Source organism: Cupressus sempervirens, chromosome 4, assembly GCF_028749045.1.
Source record: "Cupressus sempervirens isolate cs-2001-9-10 chromosome 4, ASM2874904v1, whole genome shotgun sequence".
Lineage (NCBI taxonomy): Eukaryota > Viridiplantae > Streptophyta > Pinopsida > Cupressales > Cupressaceae > Cupressus > Cupressus sempervirens.
Genome location: NC_143121.1, coordinates 479,211,077 through 479,234,431, shown reverse-complemented (window position 1 = coordinate 479,234,431; position 23,355 = coordinate 479,211,077). Strand labels below are relative to the sequence as shown.

The 23,355-nt window shown below is 37.5% G+C and overlaps 2 protein-coding genes across 2 annotated transcripts in view; one reads left to right on the top strand and one right to left on the bottom strand.

The window, feature by feature from the left end:
- Window positions 1-6,973: 6,973 nt before the first annotated feature.
- Window positions 6,974-23,355, bottom strand: part of DELTA-OAT (ornithine-delta-aminotransferase) — a 64,991-nt gene continuing 48,609 nt past the window's right edge. The window contains exons 4-10 of the mRNA XM_089825587.1: window positions 22,941-23,100; window positions 22,721-22,776; window positions 8,932-9,084; window positions 8,724-8,821; window positions 8,439-8,519; window positions 8,024-8,257; window positions 6,974-7,455 (exon numbers count right to left, since the gene is read on the bottom strand). Of these exons, the coding sequence (XP_089681713.1) occupies window positions 7,314-7,455; window positions 8,024-8,257; window positions 8,439-8,519; window positions 8,724-8,821; window positions 8,932-9,084; window positions 22,721-22,776; window positions 22,941-23,100 (924 nt within the window). The 3' untranslated portion in view covers window positions 6,974-7,313. The remainder of the gene's footprint in view (window positions 7,456-8,023; window positions 8,258-8,438; window positions 8,520-8,723; window positions 8,822-8,931; window positions 9,085-22,720; window positions 22,777-22,940; window positions 23,101-23,355) is intronic.
- Window positions 9,393-16,046, top strand: LOC149562041 (uncharacterized). Its single transcript, XM_089825588.1, has 4 exons — window positions 9,393-9,945; window positions 10,251-10,442; window positions 10,710-10,807; window positions 15,335-16,046. The coding sequence occupies exons 1-3, from the start codon at window positions 9,884-9,886 to the stop codon at window positions 10,789-10,791; spliced, it is 336 nt and encodes a 111-aa protein (XP_089681714.1). The 5' UTR covers window positions 9,393-9,883; the 3' UTR covers window positions 10,792-10,807; window positions 15,335-16,046.

Sequence of the window (23,355 nt, the reverse complement as noted above, 5' to 3'; positions counted from 1 at the left end):
ACAAATACGTCATACATCAAGAACAATCAATTTTGAGATATTCAGCACCCATGTGTTGTAGACTGGAACTTGTCTTGTCCTATTGTTGTAAAAGAACCAAAATAATTATCTCGATCATGTTGGGTGTAATTATATCTTTGCATAGGGAAAACTTGTCCCTCCATGTTTGCTCTATTGCAACAATAGAATTTGACAATCCAGGGGGCAATTCAATCCATTGCTTAGCAAACATAGTAATCCTCTTACCTTTGGAAAAAGTCTTTGTTTTCTCCAACACATTGAGCTCTGCCATTTTACCCTTCATGAAGCCTAAAAATTTCTTATCAAATGCTCACAGTCACCTTAGAAAATTATGAACCCAGAAAGCTCTATCTTCTAAACCTTAAGAATGGTAACTCAAAAATACTATTACTTGGAATTTAAGAGTAGCATGTCATTAACAACCTCATAACTTTCGCATGCACGAGATTATAGGTGATAGAAGAATGTCACTTTCATATAGACTTTGGTGGCTTGAAGTATTCATGTGCTTTAAACCAAATCCTAGCATATCATCTTGCCACTTGCCAAACTCTCGCTTTTATGGCTTCATTGACTAACATGTCAATCATGACTAGAAAAGAAAGCTCACGTCCCTTTAAATTTATTGAAATTAGAAGGCATGCAATCACGCGACCATAGTCATCTCATACATCTTTGCATACTTGCAACACATTTTAGTAACATGTGAAAACCTTTGACATCTACTTTTACAAGTTCACAACATTGTTTTAAACTATATCACTAACCCTGTGAACTCGCAACAAACTACCACAATACAAAATTTGCACCATCGCAAACTTATGCTCTAGCTGCCACCAAATCTTGTGATCATGCGACGATAGAAACATTCTTTACGTCTTCGTAGCTTTGCAATTCTTCAAAGCATTTTACCGTTCCACCATGCATCATCTTTTCATACACTCGCAACAATCTTCTTAGGGTCCCACCATAGCCTTGCAACTTTGCAAAAAGACACGTGTCGCCTAGGTTCACTTTACTATTTCAAACTACGTGTCATGTGGCACTTTCCGAAGAGTTTGCTAATACACCTCAGCTGCCAATTGGCATGTCACATCATTAGTGCAAGTTTGCACCTCCACAATCTACAATGCTTTCAAATCTTGTGATCATGGAAAGACTTTAACACTTCCCACAACATTGCAACATGTAAAATGAAAGCCTACGCAAATGTGGAACCAAATATAAAAGTGCATAGCCTAAACTTGCAAACATGCGACCTAAGTCTCTGCAAGTTCACAACATATTTCATTGTTCAAGTGAATGACTCCTAACTATGCGATAAAAGGGACTTTGGAACATCATAAACTTTTATGACTCAACCCGATTAGACTCCCAAACATGTGAAGGCTTAAATTATCGAGTAAAACATACCTATGATAGCACGACTTAAGACCTAGTTCACAACCTTTCAAAATAACTTCTAATTTCCCTTGCAACCATTCAAGATGCACCCCCGAAGACTCACATTTATGACATGGAATGACAAATGTAACCATATAAGATATCCAAAGCATTTAAACCACTAGGACACAACTTTATAATAGCAGAGCAAAATGAAACCCTAACCAACCGTCTGCACATTCAAAATTTTGAACAGCTGGATGGAAAATACATATGAAAACTTAAGCCAAATTTTCAATCCTAACAAATCTGACTCAAATGAAAATTAATCTTGAACATCCCTGATCACTAGAGTGGGAAAACAACAAAACAACCTCCCGCTTGACCAAACAACCTCCTGCTTGACCAAGACACCCTATCTAATTGATTAGCCTACAAGAGTCAAGAAATAGGCTAATCCCTCGAACTCCGATGCTCACGAAAAATGAAGACTTTACATGTCAATGTTTTGTGCTTTCATGTTCATATATGAATTTTGTATTGCTTTACGTGCTTATTGGATTAACAAATGTTACGAAAACTATTTGAATATAACAATGGAAGGAATCCTATGAGCCAAAGCCCCCCCAAAGTCTTCAATCTGGAGAGCACTAAGTAGACAAGACCATATGAACAAAAACTAGAGAGGTCTATTTCCACTCTCTGATGTCAAATTGGTGCAGGAGCACCTCAAATGTTCAAGCCACAGTTGAAGATTATAAAGACGACGAAGATCCTCAAAACAAATCAGAAGGAAGGAATGTATAAACAAGGTCATCAAATCAATTGGGCATTCTTGGAACCTATCATGATGCTAAAATAATATTAGGTATTCAAGATAGGTTTAGGTATAGAAATGAGTTTAATGTTTAATAAAACAATTGTATGGTTTTTCAAGTTCAAACATTAAATAAAAAAGGTAACGGCTGGTTTAGAGGGAAGTTTAGTTTGTAATAATTTTAAAATACCCAACTCAATGATGATAGTTGGTTGGAGTCAATTATTATAGGGTGTCTTATAAATTGGAAAGAGTCTCTGATGTAAAGGGGAGCGAAAAATATTGAAAGACTGGTATGTATGGACTGGTGAACAACAATATTAAAACTTAGATATTCTGCAACTCAAATTCCATATTGAGGTTTGCAAACCGATTGGTTGGCTCTACAAGTGCATTAATAAGGTTTCCTTCATCATTCCAGGTACTTTGTTGATAAGTTTCATGTTATTATAGGTTTTTTGTTACGCTTGTTGCATTACCAGTAGATTTCTTTTAATTATTTATTTGTTGCAGTAGGTTTTTAAGAAATGAAGATAAAAGGGTAAGGACAGACTTACCTGTGTATGGAGAAAAAATGGATGATGAAGAACTAATAGATTGGTTCGGTGCAATGGAAAATTGCTTTGAGTGTGAAGGGATAGAAGAGAAGGAAAAAGTGAAGATAGCAAAGTCCAGGTTGAAGGGACATGCTTTGTTGTGGTGGGATTGCATCCAAACAGACAGATGGAAGAATGGTAGACCCAAGATCACATCTTGGTATACTATGGTGGACAAAATGAAGACAAAATTTTTGCCAAAGGATTATAGAGTACAGTTGTACAAGAAAATGAGAGATTTCAGGCAAAAGGAGATGGATGTACAAAAGTACACTGAGGAATTTCACAAGCTTGATATTAGGGTGGATCATGATGAAGAGATGGAAGAAAAGATTGCAAGGTATATGGGGGGACTAAGGTTCAATATCCAGGATGAACTTAGTCTTGCTACCCCAAGGTCAGTTGATGAATGTTATCAATTAGCCTTGAGGGCTGAAGAGAAGATAAGAAGGAGACAAGAAAAGCAGAGCAGCAATAGAGGTGGATCTTCCATGAGAGGAAGAGGGGAAAGAGGTACTACTGATTTTCAGAGCAGCAATGATAAGGACAAAACATTTTCAGAATCAAGAGGGGGTTATAGAGGTGAAAGAAGTGGAGGAAGAGGAAGTGGAGTGTTCATGGGAAGATGCTTCACTTGTAATGAAGTAGGCCATCAGTCCTTTCAGTGTCCTAAATGGCAAGAAGACAAAGGGAGAGAGAGAAGAGTAAACTTGGTTGATGAAGAGCCAAGAAAGGATGAGCAGAATGAACCTATTGAACTTATTCCAGAAGAAGGAGAGTGCTTACTGATAGGAAAAAGCAATAAAATACCAAAAGATCCAAGCATATTCAGATCAAATTGTCTCATTCAAGGCAAGGTATGCAAGTTTATAATTGATTCAAGGGCAAGTAATAATATGTTGTCTTATGAAGTTGTTAAGAAATTGAATTTGAAAACTTTTGCACATGTTGCTCCTTATTATGCTACTTGGGTCAATGAGAATCAGAATTTGTTGGTTAAAGATCAAGTGATGGTTGAGTTTTCAGTTGGGAGTTATAGAGGCAAGGTACTATGTGATGTCATGCACATGACTTGTGGGCATCTCATTTTGGGAAGATCTTGGCAATGTTCAAGGAGAGTCATGCATAATGGCTATAAAAATATATATTTAATTCAACAAGGAAAGGTGAAGTATAAGTTGCATCCATTGGTGAGGAGTCATAAGGAAACTATACTGATGTGTTTTGGTAGAGATATTCCAATGCAAGATCAGGGTACTCCACATTATGATATTGGTTGGAAGCAATGCCAGGCTAAGAGGCAGGACAATCTAGGGGTGGTAGGGCTAGTTGAACAACCTTTTGTTTTGGTTGGAGCAATGAAGTGTCCTCTAAGAGGGCAGATAGATGAAGATGATATGGTGACAGAGCAGAGACAAATAAAGACTTTCCAGCAATCTAATGTGCAGCTGCAATACTATCAAGCAAGAGGACAGTCTAATCCAAATATTTATGTATCTAAATCTTGGTGTGTGACTGCAGGAACCAGGATGAAGGAGCATATCACTTTGGGGAATAATTTCACCCCTCAGCAGCAGCAGATGGGAGCAAGGAACAATGGATCACAAGTCAACTCTTGGGGCAAGAGTTCTTTTTATGGTGGGGAGTATGGTGCAAGAGCACCTCAAATGTTCAAGCCACAGTTGAAGATTATAAAGACCACGAAGATCCTCAAAACAAATCAGAAGGAAGGAATGTATAAACAAGGTCATCAAATCAATTGGGCATTCTTGGAACCTATCATGATGCTAAAATAATATTAGGTCTTCAAGATAGGTTTAGGTATAGAAATGAGTTTAATGTTTAATAAAACAATTGTATGATTTTTCAAGTTCAAACATTAAATAAAAAAGGTAACGGCTGGTTTAGAGGGAAGTTTAGTTTGTAATAATTTTAAAATACCCAACTCAACGATGATAGTTAGTTGGAGTCAGTTATTATAGGATGTCTTATAAATTGGAAAGAGTCTCTGATGTAAAGGGGAGCGAAAAATATTGAAAGACTGGTATGTACGGACTAGTGAACAGCAATATTAAAACTTAGATATTCTGCAACTCAAATTCCATATTGAGGTTTGCAAACCGATTGGTTGGCTCTACGAGTGCATTAATAAGGTTTCCTTCATCATTCCAAATACTTTGTTGATAAGTTTCATGTTATTATAGGTTTGTTGTTACGCTTGTTGCAGAACCAGAAGATTTCTTTTAATTATTTATTTGCTGCAGTAGGTTTTTAAGGAAATGAAGATCTTTCCATGAGGATGAAGGCCTGATACTCATGGAAAGAGTTATTCTAACATGTATGATATATTACTTACCAAGCACGTGCAGAATTAAACAAGATAGGGATACTACCCAAACAAGGGGTTTATTTGTTGATTGGAGACATTAAACAATGTACATGTGAAGGTGAATCCGTTGTTAGTTGGGATTGGAAATGTGTGTAATCAAGTGATTGAGAAAACCCTAGTTCAAGAGTAAGAAGTGCTAGGAGGAGTCTGCCATATGGTTCCTTTTTAAATTGTATCGTTTGTTATTTGATTGTCATTATTGTGATTGCTCCTCAACACAAATCCAGAGACTTGTACGCACTCAAAGGACACACTAAAATTAGTGGCACCTCTCTTAGTCCCTGCTATAACATTTTTGCTCTCATCAAACACATCCTACGAGCATGGCAGCACTATGTGTACACACGACTAACGCCTTCAAATGGAACAAAGGCTAGACATTCTCAAGGCTAATAGCAAGGCTTCCCTTTGTACGATGAATCCCTAATACTCAGCCCTTTCACCCTTTCACCAGCCCTCTTTCTGAACTTAACTTCAGAAATCCTAAATATTTGAAGCCTATCTTCAGTTTCTTCATACAACTTTCTTGGAAAACTTTTTTTTTTTGGTTGTGGGTTTCATTTTGTGTCCATCTATTTCTAGAAATGAGTAGGCACATGCAAATGCTCACATGGATTGGAAAGATTGGGACATGTCACAATTGGATTTGTTGCAAAGGCTTCTGAAACTGTCAAACAAATGCAGTTTTCAAGTATAAAGCCAAATTCCATGACCTTTGCTAGCATCCTCTCTGCCTATGTTAGGATAGGGCTTTTGAATCAGGGTGTGGACATAAAGGAAAGGATAAAAGGAAAGTTGCTGCTTGTACAACAGCGCTAGTAAGCACGAATGCCATCTATGCAAAATAATGGCCTCCTTCAAAAATAGTACCCCTAGTCTATTCGAGAAAATGATCATTGCTAAGATTGCTAAGATAACAACATCAACTCTGGCTAACCGTTCTCCTGAGAAAGCTTCACAGGAAAATATTAGCTAGAGAAGAGAGACAAAACGATACAGTAAGTCCGGGTTCTTGAAAAGGATTAAAGGGAGATTCAAGTTCTTTGTAATAAGACATTGAAATTCAAGAATTACAGCCTCCTAGCAAGAGGACTTACCTCTGGGCCAAAAACCACCAAGGACAACAGTGCCATCATAAAGAAAAATCACTATTTATGTAATTTCTAGTAATTAGACATTTGCCCCATTATTGTTGCAAGGCATTGCCATATTATCGTTGCAACTCCTCTGCTAGTCATGTAAGAAAAATGTGGAAATAGAGACAAGGCATGTGAAATCTATTGTGTATGCAAAATGTCGAAGCAGAGACCAAGCACACTAAGTGTATCATTGTATCGTCCAGGCTGCTGTCCGTGCAACCCTGTTAGAAAACCTTGGAGATCATGTTTTGCAAATATGAGATGTTCAGAGAGGAGTATATCCAGTACAGTCGTCTAAGGAAAGTAATTATGTGGCTAACCCTATTAGGAATGTATGCAAGATATGGAAGCACATGTGAGGTACTGGGATTGTTTAATATTGCTAACTGTCCGGTCATGCGCTATTGATAAAAAATAATATAATATATACAAAAGCTAGCAGTAAACATTAGAAATGGAATGCATCGTATCTTTGGAAACCGCCAGTGAAAAGCCTACTGCAGCCTGGAAAAGACACGTCTACATTTAAGAAACAGCTCATCAAATTGGAGAATATGCCCACTACTTTCAATGATTTTCATCAGATGAAAATAGAAAAATCATTGTCAAAAATTGGTGCAGCCAGCCATAAAATAAAAAATTATTTTAATAAAACCCATTTTAGGAATAGCAAAATTATCGACGAGCATAGCAAAATTATCGACGAGCGTAGGATAAACACGATGTTTTGAAATGAGAATTAGTCAGAGGAAGTCAAGCGCAAACATTAGTCTCCCGCATAAGGGCAGGGACTAGTAATAACAGTCCATGCCACATGGAACAGAAAGGGTAGATTCCAAACCCATAAGAGTATTTTCATCTCACCCATGTGTTAATTTATAGATTACAAACAAATAGCTTGCTCCGAAGATATTATTTATACTCTGGAAAATATTTTGATTACTCTTCAAAGATTTCTTGCTGATATCCTAGTATTTATGCCGGCCACAACGATCACACGCGCTAGGGGGGTGCTCAGTAGCAGAACCCTGTGATTGTTGGCGCATCTTGGGTAAATCATGCTCCAGAACCTCCTTAAAAGCCTTTGCTGCCTCGCTCAGTTCCTCTAATCTGATAACAAATATTTAAGCCCAATAGATCAAAATGAGAATTGAATGGATGGCAATGGCATCAACGCAATTATGAAAAAAGAACCATAACCCAATGAAGAAACTATGGAGTTGACAACCAAAATACTATCAACCATGCACAGCTAAAACCTACACTTAAAGCATGAATCAAAAAATCTTTGGAAAGAAAAGAGAGAATATGGTTAACAGACATATTTAACCCTAAAATAGATTTATCTTAGTTATTGATTAACACTGTATAATGCCTCACCCAGTTACTCAGAATATACTTATGGCAACTGCACCAAACGAATTGTGAAAGACGAAACAGAACCTCATCTGAATAGAACCAGATGGCGGATGTGCTATAAAGCATGAACAAATACCAGCTATATATGTAATTAGGATAAATCCTTGGAAAACTAGTAAACAGTTAGGTAACAAAACATTTTTAACCCTGAAATAAAAAGAGTTCAGAATTGATTAATATCATTGCAGTGATAATGAGTTCAAAAGGCTCACTACTTTAGGCAGCTTAATTTAATTGAATATGATGTATTGGCACTAACCTGATTGTAAGAGGAGGAGAAAATCTGATAATAGTGTCATGTGTTGGCTTTGCTAGAATCCCCTTTTCCTTCAATTGTTGACAAATGTCAAAAGCAGAAACAGAAGATAATCCCTTTGCATTTAATTCCACAGCATTTAGCAATCCCTGTCCTCTGACCTCCCTTATGATGTCTGGGTGTACCTGCCGAAGATCCAGGAACTGGTTCCTGAAGACTTGTCCCATCTCAGCAGCCCTGAAGATTTCTTTTAAGTAAATTTTTAGCCGATGATCTCTTTGCAGAAGGATAATAATGGTACTCACGATACATGCGTTAAATAAAGTTCATTGTGTCTATTTATATTGAATGTCTCTAAAAACTAAATTTCATCCAATAAAATCCAAAACAGATTTGAGTTAGCAGCAGAAATTTACACCTCCCAGCCAGTTTTTCCTCCACAATAACTTCGAGTGCAGCTATAGCAACAGCACTTGCCAGTGGGTTTCCTCCAAAAGTACTGTATTTGAAAAGTTGATTTACATCCATTATTAGAAATTCCAAAAAAATAGATAATATCTCAGAGATCCTATTTTTAAATGATATATATGAAAATCCCATCCATACAGAATCTTTTTAAATGATTCCCTTTATTGTAATAATTTCTCAGTGAAGGTCGTTCGTAGTTGTAAAATAATTAAATATCAGACTGGGAAAATCAGACCTTCCATGTTCACCGGGCCTTATGCAAAGCATCACATCCTTGTCAGCAAGCACAGCACTTACTGGCAGCACTCCTCCACCCAATGCTTTCCCTAGAATCTGTACACAGAAATTATTTGTACAAGGCACAGCTATATTAGAAAAAAAGGGAAAACATGGAGTAGAAAATTCTGTTGATCAAATTGATATATAAATAATAAAAAGCTTACCACTACGTCAGGCCGGACAGACTCCCAATCACATGCTAATAACTTTCCTGTCCGAGCTATGCCAGTTTGTATTTCATCAGCAATCATCAAAACGTTGTATTTTGAGCAAAGTTCCCTGACCGATTGGATATAGCCCTCTGGTGGAAGAATAACCTGTACAGAACCAAAAAAACATGTTGGCGCAAGGCAGCAGAAATGTGAGAGAAAAAACAGAGCTTAGGCAAGTACAGCTTTGGTATTATCATATTACAGATTCAACTGGACATTACAAGAAAATGTTTCACACAGCTACTTCCATATGTTATCATATTCCTAACATGAAAAGCGAGGCTTCATCCCCCAGAGCTGACGTTGCAGAGCCCTAAACCCCATATACAAATTTTCCTTGGAGAATGCAATTTTCAAAATAAATAAAAGCTAAGATCCTTACAGTCAATTCCTCCACGTGCCAATTTTTGTCCATTTCTTATCATTTTTTAGCAATATATTGTTCATTTATCATGGATCCGGTCCATGAAGTGACTCATTCTATGGAGAAAATCTCAAACGTGTCATTCTGGCTGCCTTTTAACTCTAATATGAACCAAAGTTCAATATCACCATTCCAGACTCTACCCCTTTTTCTTCAGATTCAGACACCGGGGACACCAGGAAGTCTCCCATCCTGGGGTCGTAGAAGACTTTAAATATATATTAATTAGAGTTTCTAGAGAATAAAAGGGTGTTTTTCTTTTAATGGTGATTATTTTCATTCTCTCTTTTCACTTCATCTTTATAAATGAAAAAGAAAATCAGACACGTAACCTTTAACCGTCACTTCCAGCCCGCAGGGAAACAAAACGTTCTCTACACCCCTTCTATCGTTGGGTTTTTGCTTTGAAATCCGATGTTCATTGTTCATTTTGTTTTAGGATAAGACGTGTGTACAAAGAGAGTCCAGCAGCACAATGGGATGTCGAGACGAAGGAGCCAATACAAGTTGATGAGGATGCTACTGCTTCAGATACGGCACTGGTTGGTGTTGATTTAGAAGAGATTGACCATGAGGAGACCAGTAGTTTTTAATGATGATTGGATAATTAGAGGCCTCCTTCACTACATTTTAGCATTTTGTACAAATTTTGATATCATGCTACTTATTGTAATCATCCTATCATATTTTCAATCCAATAGAAATCTCCAACTTGACATTTTCATTTGTCAAATTTTAATTTTAAAGAATTTTTTTTAAAACTGTTTAGTATTTTCAATTTTACTATTTTACTAATTTATCAAATTTTCATTTGAAATGTAATTCTTATACATCTTTTTCTTATTAGTTTCTCAAGTACTATATCAGCACCCACCCAACCCTTAGGCCCTTGGTTCCCCGGTCCCAAAGCTTCGTGGAGCACTGCTTTCAACAAGCTCTTTTTACCAAATCAACACGGCCACAATCCAAGAATGTCACATCCCTCCGGATTACTCATATTCGATACTTTGGTTTTGATTGATGCCCTGGATGCTTTCTGGTATATATTGACCATTATTTTGTTTAATTTCTGCCCTAGATAGTTTCAGATGTTAGAAGTTTAAAATTATATATACCCAAGATGGTAACTGTTTTTATTCTTATTTTCATGGTGCATTTTATTCAAATTGCATATATAGAATGTCATGACGAATATCAAGCGTATCTGGAATAAATGTAATTGTTTATCTTACATTATGCATATTTAATGATATTATAATGCCATGATTTCGGACTGACTACCTTTGTTTTGGACAAATGGATGCAGGATTGTTTCGGCCTCCAAAGAAGGGGGGAGAAGATATCACCGGGAAAAGAGGATGAGATATAGTTATGATCAGTGGACGTAAGATTTCAGGGAAACTGGTAAGAACTGTCTAGCAAAGGGCAAGTGTAACCTAGAAGGCCTAGTGTCCACTAGGATCTTAGGCAAGAGTTGTTCGATGTCTCTCAGTTGTAAGATTAGTAATTGTTCTGACTTGCACCTTGCTCAGGTAACCTATTTGCGACACTTAGTCGCACACATACCTTTGATAAGATATTACGAATGTATATAAATGTCAATTTATATTAATATATAAACTTTAAATAATAATGACGACACTACCATTCATAAATTATACTAAGCGTAATTATTTACTCTTCACAGCTTTAACATTTGTTATAACTATGAATTCCTATTCAAATCGAGGGCCTATCATATTTCACGGTCCGCTTAATTGCGTAAGCCTTGCATCTTTAAATTATTATTGGGGCGTCACCTTTAAACCTCAGCCTTATACTACATGGAATTAATTAAAAAATAATTGTAGTTTGAAGCTGGCAAGGAAGCTGCTTAAAATTATTGGATTTCAGAACCTCACTAATACCGTGAATACTCTTCCACCAAGCACGATGAAGAGTGGCATGAGTTTTGTGTCGTGTCATGCCACTGAAAGGAAGGGAACGGAGGTGATAGAGAATTTCGTGTCTAGGGAGATTAGTTTAGTGGTCAACGGTTTTGAATTCATTATTCATGCATTTGCACGATGGTTTGGAGAAATAAGAAAGAAGCTCAAGAATAGAGCTGAGGTGGAATATCTTCTCGTCTTCTTTTCTTCAATTTCAAATTTCAATAGTGTAAGACTCTCAATCTTCCTTCTTTTGAGCAGCATTGGAGAATTTAGGTGGAAGTATTAGTATACTTCTTGCGTTGTGGTCTTGGAAACACACAAGATGGGCGGAGTTCTGGGAAAAAATGGAAGCTGAGAAGAAGATAAGTTCTTTGAGTGCATAGTAGAAGTTATCGCATGCATAGAAGAGACTTATTCTCTTATGTCCGTCCACAGTCCTAGCTTTGGTAGACACTTAATAAAGTTGACGAGATACATTTCTACTCAATTGTGAGCTGGAAAATGAATTCATGGAAATTTAAAAAACTTAGGAGGGCTGAGAAGAATAAGCTTGATGAGATATATTTCCACTCTTTTGCAAGCTGGGAATGAATTGATTGAAATTTAGAAAGGTTGACAAAGAACATCTTGATGTGCCATTGTCTCCTGTTGAGATTGAAACCCTAGGGAACCTGTTCTGAGGTTCTTGCACCATCACCCTAGTGCAAATGGGGACCCCACCTTTTTCTCTAGTAGTAGTCTTAGATGCTCTTAGTGACCTTAGGGGTCACAGCTTGTGGATATTTGAGCCTCCAGGTCCTAGAGGGAAGTAAGCTTGAGTTTGACGAGATCTAAAGAGGAGATAACACTCAAAATCATCTAAGTCCTCTGGGGCTTTAGCTTGGGCATTGTGTGCATGATTAAGATGGGTAGATGAGGGCGTTAGAGATTAATCTGACCAAGTCAAATCAATAGGCGTGTCATCCCTTGCAAGTTCACCATGAGCGCGGGGACGTTGAGAGAAAGGTAAAATTCAGTAAGTTTGGGCAGCAGAGGAAAATCCTCAGGGGCTGGTGGATTATGCCAGGCCCTGAGGATTCCATTATCCTCCCGCTACCCCAAACTCTGCCCTCTTCCTAGAGTCTAAAGTCCTGGCTTCCTATTCTAATTCAATTTGTAGGTCAATTCTTGAGTCGGCTAGGTGCAATCTTAGTGAGTTTAGAGGTCAAGGTCCTTAAGGAAAAGTGAAAATGAGACATAAATGAGTGAAGTCCTCTCGCCACTGGGAACTCTGTCCTATCCCAAGACTTATAGTCCTAGTCTACCCTCGATTTCCACCTAGCTGCAAACCTCAAGGTCATTTGGGACAATTTTGGCATAGTTTAAGGGTCAAAATCTTAAAGAGAAAAATGTAAATCAGAGTGAGAAAATATGAAATCAGAGCATAGAATCAAACTTAATCATACCGAAATCTGATTAGACTAAATACAAACTCACCTTGAAACCAAAATGAAGAAATTGTTGGCATTAAGTTATTATTGCCATTAGTGACAACACTTATCTATATCAGTATAGCTACCGAGCTTAGCACTCAGTTTCCTACACTCACCGAGCTTCACAGTTTACACCGAGCATCTCAGTATCTACCAAGCAGTTAGACTGTGTCATGGGAATCCAGTGTAAACCTAGCATTGGAAGTTGCAATGTTTACCGAGTGATGAAAGTGTAATGTTTACCGAGTAATGAAAGTGTAATGTTTACCGAGTGATGGAAGTGTAATGTTTACCGAGTGATGAAAGTGTAATGTTTACCGAGTAATGAAAGTGTAATGTTTACCGAGTGATGGAAGTGTAATGTTTACCGAGTGATGAAAGTGTAGTGTCTACCGAGTGAAATCAAGGTAAACGAAGGATTCAGTTCTTACCGAGTAACACTACATCTACCGAGTCACCAGTGGTTACCGAGTTCAGAACTACATCGAGTGATTAGTATGGACTGAGCCTTCACTTCTACCGAGTGCATGATGATGCCGAGTAATGCAGTGGACACCGAGTATCAGAAGGTCACCGAGTCAGTTCAGTGAACCCGAGTTATTTACTATTTGGGCCAGCTCAGTAATGTTTTGTTCACTTGTGTTTTAGCCGACCTTGCAATTATAATTATTGGAATGATATATATGTAATGTATTATATCATTTACAATGTATGCATGAGAGTATCAAGAAATGGACATGTAATGCTTTGAGAAGAATAAATGCGAATCAGCAGCAAAGCAGAATATTCAGCAAGGTCTACAAGGAGCAGTAAAGATTCATCAGTCACAAGAGGTGATCTATACTTCAAGGATCTAATCAGCAATCAAGTTTGTAAGTAGATCCACTGTTTCATCCTAACAGGTCAATCAGTTTTGTAAATCCTTTAACAAGGTAGACTTAACAATCGTTGTATAAATCTCCTAACAGAGTGCATACTTCAGTGTATGTTTGTAAATCCTCTAACAAGGTGGACCTAGCAGTCCTTTGTGCTCCTAACAGGGCAAATCACCAGAAGTGGTCAATGTAAGCCTTAACAGGCCAACTTTATACGGCAGTATTGAAGTTTTGTGGGTATCATCCTCACCCTAGTTTTACTTTCTATTTGGAAGGTTTATGGGTTACCAAATCATTGTGTACATGTGTTATGGATGTTTGATCTCTCATATATGCAGTAGATTAGATGAATGAATGGTGAATAGTATATATGATTAAAATGCTGAATTGTTTTAAAGTTTTGAAGTTACTGATTCACCTCTCCCCTCTCAGTAACCTGTCATATCTTGAATATTTCCAACAGTGGTCCCGTTTGAAATGAGGTGAGAGTGCATTAATAAGTTTGAGAGCGGAAGTTGTGGGATGATGCAAAAAAATCCTCAGGTAGGGGAGGAATCTGCCCCTTACCTAAGATTCTTAATCCTCCAAAAGCTGAGTTCTCCGCTTCCAAACTGATCACCAAAGCTTTGGGGCAACTGGGAATGAATCCAAGGGAAAAACAACTATCTAAGCACCTAAAATAAGGATGTATGCATTACGTTTTAAGTAATGAAAGTTGGGGTGGCTGATTGAGTGTGGCAAAGCAAGAGGAAATCCTTGGGAAGCAGCGGAATTCTCTGCCTTCCCAGGATTCTGAATCCTCAGATACTCACGTTTTCTGCACTCTAGACATAGGCAATCTGGAACATCTTTTGATGACTTAGTGCAGTACAAGTGAAATTATGGATGACGAATTCCTCAGATAGGGGCGGAATCCACCCTCTACCTAGGATTCTTAATCCTCTAGCATCACCAAATTCCCACCATTGGAAGGATGGAGTTTGATAGCTTGCCTTTGGCCACCAGGAGTGTGGAGGATAGAATGAAGCATGAGAGGAATTGAGTGTGGCCGAACTGAGCAAGTTTGGGGACAACATTCAGATTTGCGGAATTGTTTTTTTTTTTTTTGGGGGGGCGGGTGGGGGGGGGGGGAAAGAGGTAGGGAGGGCCTAGAGGCTGCCTTGAGGCTAAGAAAACTGGCCTTCGATTTCCAAGTGAGTCAAAGAGAAGAAGTTTGAATGAATAAAATCCTCGTGATGGCCTGATTTTCACCTTGATATTGAATGAAGAGATGTAAGATGTTTAAAATAATGTGTAAAGATCTGAAAATGAAAAGGGATGGGGGCATAATTTGTGGAAAAGCTTTGAAGAAGTCAAGTTGAAAAGTGAAGAAATTCCTTGAGGGATGGCAGAATTCACCATTCCCCAAGGATAATCCTTGACCATCTGCCCCACTCTGAAATCCTCTAGCCACCCAAATCTCCGCCTATCTGGAAGAACATATTACGATAATAGATAGTTTCTATTATCTCTGTTTAGTAGAGCTTATTCTGAAAATCCTTTCTTGCTGATGCTAATATGATTACATTTCAATGTTTCATGAAGATTTTAAGATTTAATTCAGGTTTGAGTGTCATTTCATAATCTTGATACCTTTTTTCTCTTGTTTTGCAGGGAAAATTGTTGAAGGAGGAAGCAAGGAAATGTTTAGAACTTCAAGTGATGAGATCAAACTCAAGAACTCCAAGCAAGCTACAGGAAGGCAAACTCAAGGCTCAAAGGCTTCAAATCAGGTTGCAGACAACAAATTTGAAGATGAAGATCAAGTTCACAAAGATGCAAGTGCAAGTCCAAGACAAAGCAATGAGAAAATTTCTAGAAGATGAAGATTAGAGAAGACGAAGCAATTTGGGAATATGCCATCAAATTCAAAGGTTTGATAATATTGAGTATCAATAGATATTTTCTCTTCACCAAAAGATTGATCAAGTCTACATGATTAGGATGATGAGGTGGCACCTACTTGTCTTCTACCAATCAAGAAATTCCAGTCCCACATGTTTCAATTATACCATGCCAACCAAGTGTACAATCTTCTCATTGGTCATCAAAAGCATTGTAATTTTATTATCAGCCCAAAAGGTGCTGCCTTCATGTAATTGCTTGATAGAGTGGCAACCTTAATTAGCATTTGTAGGGATAAATCTTGCCTCTTGATCTTGAATTGATTTTGGCCCTTCATTGAAATTGAGTAACTATAAAAGGTAATGGCCTTCTCATTTGTAAGTAGTAGAAGATTAGATTAGATTAGGTTAGCTAAGGGAAAGGCTTACTGAAATTGTTGTCATAATGCTATCAACCTAATTGATGATTCATTGTTGGTCTTTGTGGTGGATTACATAATGTTGCTTTGAAGTGTTAGGTGATTTCTTTAATCCCTCAAAGTAGATTTCATTTCATGTTGTTTAGAAATAGTTTAGTTGGATGAAAGAAATTGTGGATGTTTATTTGCTTGAATCCAACATTAATTAGGCCACTGGCCTCTTGCTGATTGTAAGAAGGCCTTATGTGGTTAGCGAGTGATTGAAAGTACTTAATTTCAATTGATATTCAATCTTTAGTTTGCATCCATTGATGAGATTGAAGAGGAGATGTTGATTTGAAAACCATTTGAATCTACCTTAGAAGCTTGCACTAGGTGGGTGGAGTTGCTGACAAGATTGCATCTAATAGAGTCCAAGTTCATCCATACTTGCATTCATAGTTACAAGTAGTCGTAAAGTTAAGTTCAAGAATTGGCAAATCAAAACTGTATTTTTATTGCACATTGTGAAGCCCAATCTATAGAAATCAAGTTTATATCCATTGAATGAACAACTTAAGTCCCCTTAATGATTCCAGCAAATCACACTATTTCATTGAGCGATTACACAATTGAAGGAAACTTTAAGTCATTTATGATCTTACATTGCAAGCTTAGCATGAGAAATTACCTTATTCAAGAAAAGATTGAGTATTTGGTGTTTTATATACAGACATTGAGCGTTTGATTCTATAGGTTGTAGTGGAACAAAACTCACATCAACAGGACCTTGTAAAAGAACCTTTCTTATGGACAGATAAAATTAAGCTCTTTTCTAGAGGAAAAAAGATTTGAGGTTCTATCAAAGTTCCTCCAAAAGTCTACACTTGTAATTGTACATTGGATTCCACTGTGTTCTGCAAAGGGTCCCATTTTATTGTCACATGAGTCCAATAAAGAGGTTGACCTGCCAAGGTCCTACAATAATAAGCTGGGACCTTGATGACATTGTTTCATGTATGGTGAGTCTATTCAAAAAGTTCTGGTTGATATCTATGGACCTTATTTTGAGAGATATGATTTATAAAAATCACGGTAGGTCTTCCAATATTGCTTTACCTCAGATAGTTTCATGAATGGGGTGGTATATGACTAGGCATCTGTCTTGGCGGAACGCATGGAGGAGTTCATGACGTTACAACATCGAACTTTTAATATGCCACAACATGCGATCGGATTTTTTTGGAGGCCACACTTTATCAAATTCTAGCAGACGTGTTAGAGGTTTCGCTAAAAGGCAAGCTGGCAAAGGATGAGTCTCTCATATTTTACTGGCGACATTTGAACCAAGTGGCACGATAGTTGGCCAAAAGAGGGTGATGCAAGAATTGGACTATGGTGACACTGATAGCGATCGAGAGGATACCACTTGTTGGTTCCCAAAACCGCAAATTAGAAATCCAAGAGCCTGCCACTTCTCCAATAGGACTTCTCAATTAGTTCTAGCCAACGAACGGGAATACTTCTCGATTCCCCTACACTTCAGGCTCCGCTACACCCAGATGGGTAAACCTTCACCTCAAATGCTAACTGTCTAGTTCAAGGCTTTTCTATAGTGAATTTAAACTTCTGGAGTTCTCTAGCCAGCAAGGTTCTTGAACTCAATTAAAATGAAAATTGGGTGTTGGATAATGGTTGGATGTTTTGTATAATTGAATAATAGTAAATTTGATGCTTGTAAGAAGGAAGTTATAGATTTTTTGACTTCAATAATAAAAAGACCAATGCCTCTACTCATCCGGGCAATAGAGTCAACTTCAGTGAATTTTCATGTACAACTTTATAAACTTCTTATGCACTTTACTGCCAACAATTAAATAATCAAGATGTGACAGATCAAATATTTATGCAATCTTAAATTAGTCCAGATTGAACTTTAACTCCTCTAGTAGGGAGACAAACTGGAGACATACGTAAACAACTATATATTTCACAATATTTGTGATGATCACATTCAAGATGTTAAATGACCATGTCTACTTATCCGATATTTAAATTGTATATAGAATTTCAAAAAATAATTACAAAGAACGATTCATCTGCAGTTTAAATCTCCATGCCATTTAAAAATAAATAAAAGACTTTTTATTTTATTATAAAAATAAAATAATTGAATCTATATTATAAAGTCATAATATAGCTCCTTACCCCTCCATACAAAATAATATAACTACTTTCTCCCCAGAATATGAATGTCTTTGAATCTTACTTCTTGTGTCTCTCCTCCAAATAAATCTCATATATATAGGCTTGTGTTTTAGAGAGTGTGACTTTTCAAATGTAAAGTCATATTTCTTAAAATATTATTCAACTTTCTAATTGCACATTTTCTTAAAATTAGAACCTTTAATAATTTTAATTATTGGTGTGTCATAATTTGTTCTTGAGGTTTTCAGCTTATAATATTAATCCTCTCATTAACTTTGTAGGGCTCTATGTCTTATTTAATTTTACTCATGTATTTGTCTTTCTAAAGTATATGCTTCATTCTAGACTTCGTCTTTGAACCAAGGGCATGGGAAAGTTTTCGACAGTCTTCTCCATTATTGGTTTCAATAAGTTTGTCTTCAGTGTGCAGTCGGGATGCCCATCGCTGTGTGCTTTTGGCTGCCGAGAAGTGAATGGGGAGGTTGGGTGAGAACAGTGAATAGAGCTTTCTGATAGATGTTTGCAATTCACTCCATACTTTCCGGCATAAAGTATTTTCATCTATTTCCCCACAGACAATGCCACAATTATTTTATACTGGCTACTCTGTCCATTCGTATTTGGAGATGAAGATGCTCACTCATTTTAAATTGCCGCTAAATCATGGAGATGTCTTTTATACTCAACCCCTACTGTAGACATATTGGTGATCATATTCTATGTCGTTGATGCTGGAAATGACTTTCACTATTTTGCAATGATTCTCATTTTATATCCTTTTGATATTGAAGGCTATTTGTATTCCTTGGTCGAGGTCCCGTCTTCTGTTGAACATTGTTTATATGGCTTCTAACAAGGATTGTCTCTTAGTGCAATTTTCCTCATATACCTTTTCATTGGCTAATGACTTCCTGTGTAGCTTTATATTGTCTCAAGCTATTCTTCATTGTAGGTGTTGTTTGGCTTTGTGCTATGTATCCATTCCGTCATCTTCTGTGACATTCAACGCTACTCAATAAGGATATTTCATTTGATGATGCTTGTCAACATACTCCATATTGTGTGGCGTGGATTTGACATATCACAGACTAACTCATTTTGTATGCTAATGTTCCCTTTCTACACCAAATAGTACCAGCGTACACCAAAACTAGGAAGGCTAACTGTAGAATGGTTTCATTCATTGTGAAACTTGCAATTACTATAAACTTATCCAGCTATGAAGCACTATTGACCCGTCATCCACCAAAGATAAAATTGTAGTCATGAAACAACATATCTGTGGCAGTAGCCTCTTCATGTAAATATTAGTGACACTATTTATGGTTGTTGTATTTGAACACACAATTCTAACATTAATGACAATTCTTCATCATGAATTTCCACGTTCTCTTGATCACAACTTTTAGTGTCTTGACACACATTATTTGAATATAAGTAGCGTGTAAAATCTAAAGATTCTCCCTTTAGCTTGGATTTTGGACTCTAAAACTTTTCAAAATTTTAGAGTTCCATCACCACTGAGGGTGGTGGGACTTCTTCGAAGGGAGATAGTATTTCAGCTAAGGTTGGGAACGATGAGATAGATGCGGAGTCCCCACCTACGACACTTTTCACTCCTCAGTTGCCTACTTCAGTGCATTTGATAGCCATCACTTCCATGCCTCCTATTCTACCATTCGGCCAAAGGCATACGCCCATTGTTATGACACCACCCCCGGCCATGACAAAAACCACAGTAGTAGTATCTTCCCAAATGGAGGTTGTAGAGGAGCCATCACAGCTAGCCACCCCTGAGGGAACTCAAGTAGTGGACATTTTCGTGGATTCAATTACCCCAGAGCTAGTAGCTGCAGTTCCAATCGACGAGGTCATGGAGATGCACCAAGCGCCAAAGCCAGATGAGAGTGGATTACCGAAGCCTCAAGTTCGACTTGAGGTAATTGGCACAAAGGCTGTCATTACTCTAGCTTCATCCTTGTTGGTCGAACCCATGAATGTGGCCCAGCCAGAGATCAAGGGTGTTGAGGTGATGGATCGAGCCAATTTGTTCTTAAGACAGCAGTTCCGACTCACTCCTACAGATGTCGATCCCTCCATCCAATCCTCGAGACGATGAGAGGTCTTGACTGGAGTATCTGTCATTCCAACACCACAGGAGTAGAGGGTACCACAGTTCAAGGATGTGCCCAGAGATGAGGGGGTTGCACCAAAGGTGGAAATTGTTGCCACAGAAGGGACAGAGATGGATACGGAGCAAAATGTCGATACTGAGGATGGGCTAGACTATGGGTCAAATGTGGAGAGAACCATGGCGTACATTAAGGCTCTGGAGGATGTGCTGGAGAGAGGTCAAATCATTGGACAACATACCTTGACCCATAGAAAAGAATTGCAGTTGATCAGATCCTATATCCAAAGGGGCTGTCCCAAGCATTATTGCTCTTGCTTTGAGGCAAGAGGGTGGCCAGTCATGGAGACACTAGAGATGTTGGCAGATTGGGCTACAAAACCCGAGTTTGCGACCATGCAACACAACCACGAAGAAGCTTGCACATGAGATAGTAGTGGCGTATAAAGACGCCTATTATGCTCAACGGCGTGCAGAGGCTGATAGAGAGGCAGAAAGAGTTGCAGCCGCGAGGTCCAGCGAGGTGGAGGCAAAGGCTCAAGAGGAGCTAACCGCTGAACTAGCTAGCCGATAGGCAGTATGGGCAATAGAGCGAACAGCGCTCTTGCAAGACAAAGAAAAAGCTGAAAAGGAGCTACACGAGGCTCAAGCACAAGCCATGGAGGCAACACTTCTACTGAAGGAGGTTGCGGAGGTCAACACAAGGACACAAAAGGATTTGCGCATTTGGATGGATCGGGTCTATGAGCTGCATCGGTTGCTGGACAATCCAGGGACGCAACCTCCCCCTTAGTCTCTATTTTGATGTATTTAGTTCATTATCTCCCATTTTGTGAGATTGCAAGTCGTCAAGAGATGACTTTTCTTTTGGGGGGGGATGATGTTGTCGGGATATTGGGTAGTTAGACGGTTGGCACATCCGAGGGAGTTACACACTCGTGACAGTTTGCCTCGCAACCCCTCGGACACTATATGTAAACATTATTCCCTTTTATTGAGACAAGTTGATGTGGAATACTACTGTGTACAGTGACTAAGCAATGAATATAATATGACTATTCTTTACTTCCATTTTGTGTTAAGTACCATTCCTTCTATATGCATTTAGTTTTGTTAACCATTAGGGAAAACATTATTATCTATCCTTGGCAGCTTTTCATGTATTTGATTACCATATTGTTGATCCGTGAGATCTTTGGTTGTGTTTTTTCTACATACAGATGAATATTGTTACCTTTCTTATTGTTTCTACGAATCAAAATAAGCTATTGGGAAATGAAATGCAATATTCTTCATTTCATCATCAATCTTCTGTAAAATACCTTGAAGACTTCTCTTTGCAATAGTTATTCTAGTTTACTTAAAACATCACTACAGCTGTCCTCTAGGATAACCAATACCACAACTTTTAGCTAACTCTCCCAAGATAATGCTTGAACCTGCTTAATTTCTCTCATCAGCTTTCTTTTTGAATTCATGATTTTGACTTGCAAAAATCAATCTGCACTCTTTCAGGAGTCTCACATTGGAACCCTAGATTAGTGCAAATTGATAAAAGAGATGCATACATATGATATACCTCAGCAGCATGTTTGATTTCCGTGAACTGGATGCAACTTCTGGTAAGGCTTGAAAACCTTAGTGCAAGTTTTTACCCCTTAAAAACTAAGCCTAACAAGTAATCAGCCTGCCAAGTCTAATTCAACAATGGTTTATGCACACAAAGGAAGAGAACCGAGCATTGTATGCTCAAGATGAGTTAATAGCTTTCCGTATGTCAATTTATGATTTATATCACTGTTAAGTCTTCATTTATCAAAGTGAATCGTTTTATCATTTCCTGGCTCAAGATTCAACATTTGAAGTTTCTTACAGATCATGGAACATGGATGTCCCCTTATATTTTTATTTTGTTTTTCTACTAAGGATATCAATGATCCATTCATTCCGTGGTTTGTTTTTCATTGTTAAATATACTTTAATTAATCATATTTGTTATGTAAAATGTTGAAGCCATGAGTTAGGATATTGATGGCATCAAAAACAAAAATTATAAGTTATTGAACATAAAGGAATTTAAATCCTAACATTTTTTTCATTCAGCAATAAGTGCAACTGTTTGGGATTCAAGAACTATCTCAATTATAGATATGACAATGTTAGTCTTGAATTTTTGACATGAACAATGATGTAAGTTATGCAAACTGAATGCAGGAGATATTTTATCAATATGACTAGATCTTCATAAACTAGGCCCAACATTTATCCAATTATAAACGTGATTTTGGTGAAACCGTCCCAGATGCAAATAACTGTTATCTTCATTCAATAAATGTCTTATTTGGAATATCACCCCCTTTTTAGCTGAAATTTTAATTTTAATATACTATTTCAAAGAAGAAATTAAGTATACACATACTCCTGCTTCTCCTTGAATGGGTTCAAAGAGAAATCCAGCAATCTTATCACCATGAGCTGCATTTCAACCAGAAATGCTAAAATTAAAAATCAAATTATTCCAGAAGGATAATGAAAATACACCTTGTTAAGCATCAAAGAAATACAAGATGTGAGAAATTAAATCAGCAAACATAAGGAAAAATAACTGTTTTCTTTAAGAAATGTACTTAAATGAATACCTTCAAAAATAGTTTCAAGGGCAGGGGCATCTCCAAAGTCCACTTTAAGATTACCAGGGATGAATGGCCCAAACCCCCGGGTAGCTTCATTGTCACAACTCATTGATATTACGCCCAAAGTGCGACCATGGAAACAGCCACAGCAAGAAACAATAATTGCCTGAACAAAAATGCAGTTTCTTTTAGGTAAGAGAAAAAAAGAAATATTGCAAGCTACCAAATCATGAATACATTGATAAGAACAATCTTGGTAGTTAAAGGAATGCAAATTTGGCCAATATCACTTTTTTGGTATCATAATTTCTAACCATTTTAAGAGGCATACACTTTGAAAGTTCATGATTCATAGCTTGAATGTCAGGTGTATGGAAATTTAGTAGTAGATGCTTAATTTATATTCCACTTAAACATATTA